Source organism: Rhinopithecus roxellana, chromosome 11, assembly GCF_007565055.1.
Source record: "Rhinopithecus roxellana isolate Shanxi Qingling chromosome 11, ASM756505v1, whole genome shotgun sequence".
NCBI lineage: Eukaryota > Metazoa > Chordata > Mammalia > Primates > Cercopithecidae > Rhinopithecus > Rhinopithecus roxellana.
In genome coordinates, this window is record NC_044559.1 from 62,409,435 (window position 1) to 62,422,159 (window position 12,725).

Consider the following 12,725-nt stretch of genomic DNA (forward strand, 5'->3'; position numbering starts at 1 on the left):
TAAATAGTCTCATTATTATTATTTTGAGATAGGGTCTTACTCTGTCGCCCAGGCTGGAATGCAATGGTGAGATCTCAGCTCACTGCAATCTCCGCCACTAGGGTTCAAGCAATTCTCCTGCCTTAGTCTCCCAGGTACATGGGACTACAGCCACCCACTACCATGTCCAGCTAATTTTTGTTATTTTTAGTAGAGACAAGGTTTTGCCATCTTGGCCACGCTGGTCTTGAATTCCTGACCTCAGGTGATCCACCTGCCTCAGCTTCCCAAAGTGCTGGGATTACAGGTGTGAGCCACCACGCCCAGCCTATATAGTCTAATTAACGTACTGAACAAAATACTGTATTTATAAATTCCCAAGACAGTTAACATATATTCATCCTGCACTTTAAATCTATTAGAGTACACATCTCAATTAACCCACCCTTTCATCAAAAACATAGCTTATCAAAACTCTTCTACTACATCTAAATATGATCCAAGCAACAGTTTGTGCCCAGAACAATCCCAGTCTCTGTACAACGCCATGTTGAAACCATCTCCTCTCTCATTACCAATTAAATCTCCTACCTTTCACAAGCTGAAGGTTTTCCTGGCTTCAAGTCTAGAAATTTACAAATATATTGTTTAATCCAACATAACAGTATACTTCTAGGATATGTTCCTGATTTGATGCAACTATGTCATCTTCTACCTCTCATCTCAAAATCCTAATGCCTTTAAAATCACATGGGGCCCACTGATTATCTGGTAAACTCAAAGTGTTCTACATCTAAGCTTTTAGATTCAATGCTCTGTCATTCTGACCATAGAAGTCACACCTTCCTCCTCCCACATTCACATCTGATCCTTATCCTTAATGTGTATTCTAATTCCTTAATTCTTTTTTATTCTCCAACTAAATTATCCCCCATCTGGTAATACTTAACTTTCTAAATGGCCTGAATCACACAGTCATCATTTCAATGATGTGCTCCTTAGAAATCCTTACACTTCTTGTTATACTAGTCAGCTCCATCCCTAATGCAGATTTAACACTACCATTCACTCTATCTGCCACCAAGTTGCTGAGTAACGCTTCAGAATAGTAACAAAACAATTGAGTTCCCAATAAATTCATACTTTCTTCAACCATGCCCTAATGTTTCAAAATCCACAATGATTTAATCTCATTAAATACTGATCACATATTTACCTAAATAGGCCCCCAACCTCCTCCACTACTCACTTTTAGTCACAATCTCTCCCCTTCACGATACTAAAAATAAAACCACTCTAACCCTAAAAATGTTCCCTTAACTACTTACCCCAACCCCTACTGATTCTTCTGGGACCTTCCTCCACCTATTACATATCCTCTTAGGCAGCCCCTCTCTACCTCCTCCTTCTCCGCTAACCTTTTCCCTTCTTTTCCCCCCAACTCTAGAATGACCATATTCTTTTACTTCAAATTATACTTGCTGCCTCGACCAAATGGAAATTACTCTCTCCAAGCTTAAAGATTTCACTAAATTACTGATCACTTTCTTAGATCATATTCCTCATGACCTCTTCTTCTTGACCATTCTATAACACGTTTACAATCAATTCTCTTTTGCAACTTTCTCCTTATTTGGCTATGGTGACTTTATGCAAGTGATTCCCCAGACAGTGGGAAAGAAGTGAGAAGAGGTATAACCGAATAATCTTTGAGGTTTTAAAAAATTTTATTTGCCACCCCACCAACTTCCCCAAATTTTGATTATTTCTTTGCCGAACACAGTGTTTCAGTTGACAATCACTGCCACAGTGAACCACTATGACTGTCTGTAGTACTCTGTATACTTCAGGTGTATTCAGGTAGAAAAGACTATAACCAGTACCCTAAACATTATTTTGGTTTTATTCTCACTCCTCTGGTCATTTGTTTTTAAGTTCTTACAGTGCTTTTACTAATAACTAGGTAGATAAAACAATATCTTAAGACCATTTAGATGAGGTATAAAGAAACACAATATAATCAACACGAATCCAGGTTTAAGAACGAGAACATTATCATTATCTTTCAAGCCCTTCTGTGAGGCCCTCTTCAAATACAGATCTTGTCTTCCAGAAAAAAAAATCACAATCCTAAATTGAAATCATCTCGTGCTTTTCTTTAACTTAACCATATGTTTGATTCTCTACGGTTTAGTTTTACATGTTTCAGAATGTCTACATGGGATCACACTCTAAGTACTCTTCTGTGACGTTTTCATCTCATTTCTTAGAGTTGTTGAGCATCTGTATTTTGTTCACTTTTCTCTGCTTAATATTATGCTCCGGCATGTGTAGACCGAAGTATGTCACTCTGGCATAAGAATTATTTTGAGTTGAGGGAAACTTAGAAAAAAACAGATATAAGAAAAGCTGTCTGCCCTACCCCTTCTTGCCTAGAAGCAGTAAATTCACAAAGGTGTCCCTCCTCTTCTCTTTACCAGGAAGGACAAAAGTTAATCAAAGGAAACAACTTTAGACAGCCAGAGGAATCTACACAACAAACTTTAATAACTAGTCTTCATCTACCATCAGTTTCCCACAGTTTGCTGCCCCTAGAGACTCAAGGTCCTTTTCTTTTGTCTGATCACTTCTTTAAAAATTTGTTTCTTTGCCAAGATACTATATACACTCAAGTTCTAACCAAACTTTTGAGTTACGCATCTCTGGTACTCCTATAGGTTGCATGTTTGATACATGTTAATAAACTTGTTTGTTTTTCTCTTATTTATCTATCTTTTGTTACAGAGGCCCAAATGATAATTCAGAAGGGTAGAAGGAAAAGTGTTTTTCTTCTCCTGTATGTGCATATACCAACATTTATACTAATATTCCGATTGGTTCCTGCTTTTCTCTATTACAAGCAGAGCTGCTATGAGCACTCTTGCATATATCTCCTGGTTCTTGGATATATGCCCACAATAAAACTTTTGAGTCATTGACTATGCACATTTTCAACTTTACTAGATAATGCCAAACTATCTTCCAAAATGGTTATACTAATTCATATTCCCAACAGCAATACTTTTGTTCCTACTGTTCCACATTCTCTGAAGCACATGTTATTGACAGACTTAAAATTTTACAACTTGGCAGGGGTGAAAAGGTATCTCAATTTGACTTTAATTTGCATTTCTTTGATTCCTAATCAGTTTGTGCAACTCTTCATATGTTTATTGATCCCTGGAGAGTGTTCTTTTTTAATGTGCCTATTTAAGTTTCTTTGCCCATTTTTTCTGTTATTTCTTTCTTACTGATTCATATGCATCCTATGTATATGTCCTCAGTACAAATCTTTTAAGTTATAAAAATAATAGGAAACACTTATGCAGCACTGTTATATTTTACATTATATATTTAATTCCAATAGCAACCCAACAAGGTAAGTGCTATTACTACTTTTACAGATAAGAAAACTCAAGTCACAAAGTAGTTAAATAAAACTTTGTGTTTTAGGATTACCTTCCCTATTTATAGACTTTTGTTCTTCCACATGAATTTCGGGAAAAAATACAACAAAACGAAAATCTGCCAGTATTTTTTTAACTGATGTTGAATTTAACTAAACTTTCAACAGTTTTATAATTTTCTCTATGAATGTGTTGTATGTCTTATGTTTGTCCGTTGTTTTTTATTTTTGATGCTACTATATAATTTTTTAAATGACATTTTAAAACATGGCGGATATACAGAAACAGCTGATTTTGTATACTGATTTTAAATCCAGCAAACCCATCAAACTCTCATTAATCCTGATAGCTAGTAGACATTCTTTGGCTTTCTATGTAGATTATCATATTATCCATGAATAATGACTGTTTAGTTTTTCTTTTCCAATCCCTACGTTTTTGACTTAGGCAGTGGCTAGTTACTCAGTAAAATGTTAACGACAGAAGTAATGACAACAAAGGAAAGCCCAAAAAAAAAAAAAGTAATGAAAAGTAATGAAAGACAACAGGCTTGCTCCTAATCATAAAGAAAATGTTTCCAATTTTTCACTATAAAATACATTTGTTTTAGTAAATTCATTTTATCAAGTTAAAGATTGCCTGAACCTGGGAGGCAGAGGTTGTAGTGAGCTGAGATCGTGCCACTGTACTTCAGCCTGGGGGACAGAGCAAGGTTCCTTCTAAAAGAAACACAAAAAACAAAAAATAACACTATCTTCTGTTCCCATTTTATTAAGAGCTTTTCTAAACCCATGAACGAATGCTTAAGGCCTTTTCTGCATTGATTGAGAGAATCATATACGTTTTATTCTTTAATCTGTTAATGTTGCATATTATATTGATTTCCCATCCCATAATGAAGCCAGGCTTAAACTCCTGGGATAAATCCAACTGGCTGCATTGTATTTTTTCTATATTGCTGAATTTAATTTGCTAACATTTAAGATTCTTATACCAATTTAGAAGGGAGAGAGAGAAATTAGACTACCATAGGTTTTGGAATTGTAGTTATGCTAGCCTCACAAAAAGGTTATGTGTTGCCTTTCTATATTCTTTCTATATTCTAGAAGAATTTGCCTAAATTGGTTATTATTAATTTGTTCCTTAAATACTGGCAGAATTTGCTATAAAGTTCTATGGGCTTGACATTTTCTTTATAAAAAGATATTTTCACTATTATTTCATAGTTATGGAACTAACCATGTATTCTATTTCTTCTTAAGTCAGTTTTAGAAATGCCTATTTTTCTAAGGGTTTGTCCATACCTAAATTCTCAAATTTATCAATATACAGTTCACCCTTACACAACACAGGGACTGGGATGCTGACCCCACCACACTCAAAAATCCCTATAGAACTTTTGACTCTCCCAAAACTGAACTACTAAAATAGCTTACTGTTGACCTTATCACTAACAGAAACAGTTAATAACATAGTTTGTATCCTGTATTCTTGCAATAAAGTAATCTAGAGAAAGTATGTTATTTAAAAAATCATAAAGGGAAATACATTAACTTCATCCTTGTTGTCTTCATGTTGAGCAGCGTGAGGAAGAGAGGTTGGTCTTTCTCAGGTTGGCAGAGTTAAAAGAGGTGAAGGTGGAGGGAGTGGCAGGAGAGACGGGCACACTCATTTTAACTTTCATTTAAAAAAAAATCTGCTTATGAGTGGACCTACACAGTTTAAACACGCTGTTTGTTGTTCAAGGGCCAACTATAGTTATTAACAGTCCTTATTTTATTTATTTATTTTATTTTTTTTTTTTGAGACAGTTTTGTTTATTCATTTAATTTTTTTTTTTTTTTTTTTGAGATGAAGTTTCGCTCTTGTTGCCAGGCTGGAGTACAGCCTGGTGCTGTACTCACAATCGTGGCTCACTGCAACCTCCGCCTCCTGGGTTCAAGCGATTCTCCTGTCTCAGCCTCTCGAGTAACTGGGACTACAGGCACGCGCCACCATGCCCCGCTAATTTTGTATTTTTGGTAGAGACAGGGTTTCACAATGTTGGCCAGGCTGGTCTCGAACTCCTGACCTCAGATGATCTACCCACCTCAGCATCTCAAAGCGCTAGGATTACAGGTGTAAGTCACCTGTGCCTGGCCCTTATTTTTAACATCTGCAGCAGTATTAGGCCTTTTTTGTTCCAGGTGGCATTTTATTGGTAACTTTTTTCTTGTCAGTTTGAAAGTCTTGATTTAATGTCTTTTCAAAAAACCAATTTGGGGTTTTATTAATTTTTCTGTACTGTATATTCACTTTCTATTTCAATAACCTATGTTATTATTTCCATTCATTTCATTATTATGTGTTTTACCCAGGAGTCATTTTAAAATATTTCCTACTTTCCAAACTTATTTTCCTAATGACCTCTACTGTACTGTACCATAGCAGTACATAGTATTGGTAGCGATACTATGAAACTTGAGATTTGCTTTATTATCTAGCATTTGGTTTATTTTCACAAATCATATGTGCTTGAGATATGTATTTTGCATTTATTTTGGCACAATATACTATACGTGTCCATTTTTTATTTAAATCTTCTATATCCTTAATTTAAAAAAAAATCTGAACAATTATTAGGTGTTAAAAATCTCTCACCATGTTGATGGAGATGTCTATTTTTCCATGTAGTTCTATCATATTTTTGCTTTATATACTTTGAGGCTACATCAATAGTTACACACAAATAGAAATGTTATATTTATTGGTGAACTGAAATCTTTCATCATTTATTTAGCAAACATTTTCTCCAGTATCTTTGCCTCACAATTTCTTTTTGCCCAGTCAGCTTTCTTCTTATATTTGTGTAGTATATGCATTTTCCATCTTTTTACTTTCAACCTTTCTGTATCTACATTTTAGATGTGTTACCTCGCCCAGCATATGGCCTAAATTTCTCTCTTTAAACTATTCATCTTTAAAACATTATGTCTTTATCTTTAGTTGAAATACTACAGATAGCCTTTTGGGGTTCTAGATTTATTGGAGTATCATCTATGAGACTGCCTACCTTAGATTGGCTCTGTGTTTTGTATACTGAGCCCCTCTGAAATCATAAAAACAGAATTCAGCAAATTCCCTCAAGGTAAAGGCTGGCAATCAAGCTCACCTTATCTTTCTGAAATTTTTGTCTTAAGTTTTCAACCTGTATTCTTTACTTTGTTGATAGTTTATGAATGCCTTTAAGATTTTTAGGCCACGGCCGGGCGCGGTGGCTCAAGCCTGTAATCCCAGCACTTTGGGAGGCCGAGACGGGTGGATCACGAGTCAGGAGATCCAGACCATCCTGGTCTACACGGTGAAACCCCGTCTCTACTAAAAAAAGTACAAAAAACTAGCCGGGCGAGACGGCGGGCGCCTGTAGTCCCAGCTACTCGGGACGCTGAGGCAGGAGAATGGCGTAAACCCGGGAGGCGGAGCTTGCAGTGAGCCGAGATCGCGCCACTGCACTCCAGCCTGGGTGACAGAGCTAGACTCCGTCTCAAAAAAAAAAAAAAAAAGATTTTTAGGCCAGGTACGGTGGCCCACACCTGTAATCTCAGCACTTTGGGAGGCCAAGGCAGGCAGATCACTTGAGGTCAGGAGTTCGAGACCAGCCTGGCCAACATGGTGATACCCCATCTCGACTAAAAATACAAAAATTAGCCGGGTGTGGTGGCATGCATCTGTAATCCCAGCTACTCTGGAGGCTTAGGCGGGAGAATTGCTTGAACCAGGGAGGAGCAGGGCGCAGTGAGCTGAGATTGTGCCACTGCACTCCAGCCTGTGCAACAGAGCAAGACTCCGTCTCAAAAATAAATAAATAAAACAAGATTTTAAAAAAATTATCAAGCTTGTTTAGCTGTTTTCAGCAGGAGTCAGGCCAGGTACCTTGTTACCCATATTGACCTATTCATTCTTCACTGGCTGCACATCATCTTTCTACACCCTAAATGAAGGAAATGTATCAAGGCTTACTCTTCAGCTTACCAATTATGGTGCATTATACCATCCCCTTTGGAGACTTCCTCACTCTTAGTATAGTAATTACTATTTATTATAGTGACAATTACATTAGAATTTCTCAAAAAATATATGTATACATCTTGATGATGGTGAGGGGAGATGGGGAATGGTTTGGGAAAAGTCCTACAAATGATATATACACATACAGGAATAACCATATGGCCTACTCTATCCTAGGTGAGACTCACTGCTTTAACAACTCCAACTACTTATAACCATCTGACAAGGAAATTTACCTCTGGATTGACCTTTTTTCTGAGATTCAGACCTGCAACTTCAATTGCTGTATGAACATTTCCTCCTGAATTCCTCCCACCAACACAAACCCTAGAGACCAAGCTCTTTCATGAAGCCACCTTCAACTACCTCAATCACTGGTGACTACTATTTTCTCTAAGAGCCACAGTTTCTGTCTACACTACTCAATAAGAAACTGGCATATGCTACTTACTATTATAATTTATATTATCAGCCAGGTGTAGTGGCTCAAGCCTGTAATCCCAGCACTTTGGGAGGCCGAGACAGGCGGATCACGAGGTCAGGAGATAGAGACCATCCTGGCTAACATGGTGAAACCCCGTCTCTACTAAAAAATACAAAAAAACTAGCCGGGCGAGGTGGTGGGCGCCTGTAGTTCCAGCTACTCGGGAGGCTGAGGCAGGAGAATGGCGTGAACCCGGAAGGTGGAGCTTGCAGTGAGCTGAGATCTGGCCACTGCACTCCAGCCCGGGCCACAGAGCGAGACTCCGTCTCAAAAAAAAAAAAAAAAATTATATTATCATGAACAAATCTTTTCTCCCTACCATGGGTACTACGAAGGACACAGTATCTAATACTTCATATACCTAATATTTAGAATACTATACACATAATTTTAAATGAAGGCTTAATAATGATGGTTCATTCATGTAGTATTTAGCATATTTAGCTTTCTGTATGTCTTCTACATGTGTATTCCAGGAGTTCTTAGAAGCCAAGGGGAAAAAAAGACAAAATTATCTTTAAAAGTCACATCTCTGCTTTTTAAAATGCTGAAATGATGTAACTTAATAGTATTTTTACATCAGACTTAAACTGACTTTCATGATTCAGGTGGGGTGTCATGATTCAGGTGTAGGTGTTAACCTACACCTAGGTTGACAAATGGATACACTCAAATTACTTTTTTTTTTTTTTTTTTTTTATCTACCCTGGTCAGACTTCCCAGAGATTTATAAATAGGCTGATAATATAATCTAGAACTTCAGTCAACTATTTTATAATAAAATTCAAGGAAAAAGTTCAGAATTGTCTAAAGTGCCTTTCAGATATACACTTACTGCAGTGTTTATAAAATTGTGGTTTTCACTTTTTACTGATGTAAGGGCTATGCATAACATTGTAAAACAGTCATTTATTTACATCTCTATTTCCCACACTAGCCTACAGCATTTTGACAGAACAAGATTTATTAATCTTTTTTCTTCGGTACCAAGCAGTTGCTAGGAACTCAATAAATGTTTATTAAAGAAATCTGTCACAACTCACAAGACAGATCTAAAAATCCATGGATATCTTATTCAATTATTGTAAGATAAATTATGTTATTATACCATAAGATATTCAATAAGATATAAATATTTTAGCTATTAATTATTGTTTTTAAAGAAAGGAGCCAGAGGGAAAAGTCAGCTAACAGCACAAAAAATGTGTAAGACTCCTTTAAGGTTTTTATGTTTTGATGACAAACAGAAACCAAATATATCACTTTTAAAAGGAAATGACCACAAGAGGCAGCAGGTGAAAAGTTCAAAACTACAGCTTATATTAATAATCAACAACTTTTAGAGTCATTCATTAATTAGATTTTAGTGTAGCTTATAAGTTTAAGACTAAGAATGTTTCAGTATTATCCACATTTCAGAAGTCATACACAGCAAAAGGCATATCATTACTGAAGATAAATATTTTGGGTTAACCTAAAAAATTTTACCTAGATCCTACCTTGAAAGCTGACAAAAATATTCTAATGAAGATGTTCACAATATTATATTTTTATTCTCCATTTCTCTTCGTCTGATAAGTTGTTTATATAGTAAAAATTACTTGAAATAATGTCATAATAAACTAGTACTTTGTAAGAGTAATAAAATTAACTACGAGTATCAATACATTTTCATGTGAGTCTTACAGAATTTCTCATTAATTTATTAACTCTACCAAATTTTTAGTTTGAGGGGAAAATATTTGTTAGCCACAAGAAAAATGATCTTCAGACATTTCAATCATACCTGTTTCTGAGCTTCTACTTTTTGCTTTCTGGTTGGATCAATTGCATCTACCATCCATTTGATAGTAAAGTATGTCACTGCACCAAATATTGTCAAACGGAAAATTAAACCAACAACTTCATTTCGACTCAAAGGACGAGAAAAGGCTTCAGCATGTACCATCTTGATTGTTAACCTTAAAAAAAAAAAAAACCGAAATGTCACTAGGTAATAACTATACTTATTAAAATTGGGAGACTAACAAAGTAGCTTAAACTAAGCAAGAAAAACTAACGTCTAGTCAAATTAAAATATTACCTACCTTAAACAAAGTGTTTCATTTTAAGGAGAAATGGATTTTTAAATGTTAAGTAAACAAACACATTTAAAGCTCCTCTTGCAAACTAGAAGTAGACTAGAAACTCAGATTTATTTGGTAGAATTAATCATTTTACTTGAAAAATACAGTAAATATCTTAAGGTATTTACTCAAACAGCTTTAAAGAACTATTTCAGAGTCTAGGAAAGTATCGACTACAACACTAATCCCACTGAAGAAAGGCAGCCCGACAATACTAATGTGATGGTAAGAATTTCTTCTATTAACTGTAATGTATACCAGGTAATTTTTGAGTGAAATTCAAATTGTGAACTCACTCACTTTTTCCTCACACCTACTTTTAAAGGGTTTCAAGGCCTGCTTAAATTTAAACATGCCATTTTCTCAATTAATAAGTGGCATTAAATTCTTTGAGTCACACTATTGCTCCCAACAACCCAGCTAAGTAGGAAGCAATAGAACTTGGAAAAATCTTGAACTGAGACAACTACTACAAGAATACAGCACTCACCCAAGCTAAAGAGAAAAAAATGAGGTAAATGTGCCTACTTTTGCATATATCCCTGAACAGCTACATCAATCAAAGCTAGGCTTACAGAAAACATACACTCCTCTGTCAACGGCAATAACTACTCAGAAGAATAAGCTTGTTAGGGGTGATACGACTATCACATTTTGGGAGATAGGATCTTAGCTTCAAATAATGCCATTATACTTTCAGCACAGGAGTGTGCTGAATGCTATGGAATATATAAGAAAAAGAGAATATGTATTTGCACTCATATAAACATGACAAAAACAGAATTGGTATGGCTCAGCACAGATAAAAGTTAGGTACTGCATAAATATCCACAGTCCTTCCAGCTCTAAAATTCTCCTCTCACTACTACTAAATTAAAGAGCCTCTTCACCTTCCTCCCTCTAGAATAGCTCCAAAATTTTTTATTTCCTTTTATACACCTCACCTCCACTCAAGGATATATACTTCTTCTCTCTAATCAAAAGACTCCAAAGTATTCCCTTTACAAGATTCCCAAGCACTCAAAACTATTCTAATCTAGAATCTAGCTCCAGAGTCAATTTTAAGCATTTTATCTTTCACCCCTTTTCAAAGGGACTCTAAATAGCTGGAGTCACTAGTATCTGAAAATCCCACACATATTTTCCCTTCAGCATATCTGTCTAGTACCCTGCATGGGCCATTTACCCTCATTCACCCTCAAATTAGTCAAATTCTATCCTAACTTCCAAAATCAACTTTATCTGCTCCATAAAGCCTTTCAAATCACATGAATTTTCTGTATTATTCATTTTGCCCTATTACACTATCTTAAAAAAGTCTTGCTTTTAATCATTATTGACCTTATATCTACTCAATTAGAGTTTAAATCCTTTTAAACAAGACGTATATCTTATGTACCTTTATAACTGTTACACACAAAACAGACCTTTATAATTGCCACACACAACGGCTATTCAAAAATTATCTGTTCAACCCATAAATTGTAACTGAAGAAAACCTCCCAATCATTCCAACAGAGTCACTGTCAGACTTCTGAAGGATTTCCAAAACGTTCCACATTTCTCCATTATTAGGAGCCATTCGCTTCACAATACTTGTATTTAATTTAAACTTAACAACTAAATAATTGAAAGCGTTCATTTTGGAGGAAGAAACTTTGACCTAGGGATGTTAAGTGACTTAATTCATTCAAATAGCACTTACTGAACATCTATATACGACGCCCACTATATACTGGGTATACAATAATTGTTAAGATATCATCACTTTATTCAAAGAACACACTGTCCGGCTATTATATTAATTATAAAGAAAGCAAAAGAAGCCAAACAGGAGAAGGCAACTAACTGAAATCTCTCCTCATGGAACAAGGAGGATTCCATCAGCATGGATTCCAAAAAAAACGGGTTACACAGTATTTCACTTCTCATAGGATGTAAAAAAACTGACTTTTCTAGTCTTTATTCCACGAAGTTGAAAATGCAGTTGAAACGTGTTATATCACTACGTGGAGTATACTCACAGGTGAAAATAATTTAGACAAGATAAGGGTTTTATTAACTTGACCTGTGAAAAGCGGTGGCATTCCAGTAAAATATTTTCATTTGTTTAGAGTGGGTAGAGTGATAAAACTGTCATCTATTGGATAGTCATTGAACTACATGAACAAATTAGGGTTGTTATGCACACATCCCAGTCATCAAGATAGTAACAACTTTTAGTCCCATAAAAGTTCAAGATACAAAACCCGTTTATATCTTTCCCAATTCTGAAATTTTTAATGTAGTAAAGACTTAGGTCTACTAAGGCCACTTGTAAAATAGTAGTCCATCTTTTTAAATTACTTCAAAATCCTTCAATGAAACTGAAACTTGTTTTGTAGACTGTGACTGTATATACTTCATTGTACACTCATGTATCATTCATTCGGTATTGATATACCTGCAATGTAAGGCTATTACAGCAACAACACCATTAGAGCGAACATACAATAAAAGCTGCATGTGCAAACAACAGCAGAGAGTGTATTTCAATCCTGTATAAACATTAAGTTCAACAAAATGAATACACAAATATGTACATATACGATGACAATGCTGTAAGCAACTAAGAAACATCCTAAAACACTATAACCCTAGAGT

General features: G+C 35.5%; 1 protein-coding gene across 3 annotated transcripts in view; it reads right to left on the minus strand.

Moving 5' to 3' along the window:
• Positions 1–12,725, minus strand: part of ATAD1 (ATPase family AAA domain containing 1) — a 65,293-nt gene that overhangs the window by 51,712 nt on the left and 856 nt on the right. For all 3 annotated transcript variants that reach the window (XM_010379627.2, XM_030940834.1, XM_030940835.1), the window contains exon 2: positions 9,743–9,917. In XM_010379627.2, coding sequence (XP_010377929.2) covers positions 9,743–9,904 — 162 coding nt within the window. In that variant the 5' untranslated portion in view covers positions 9,905–9,917. The remainder of the gene's footprint in view (positions 1–9,742; positions 9,918–12,725) is intronic.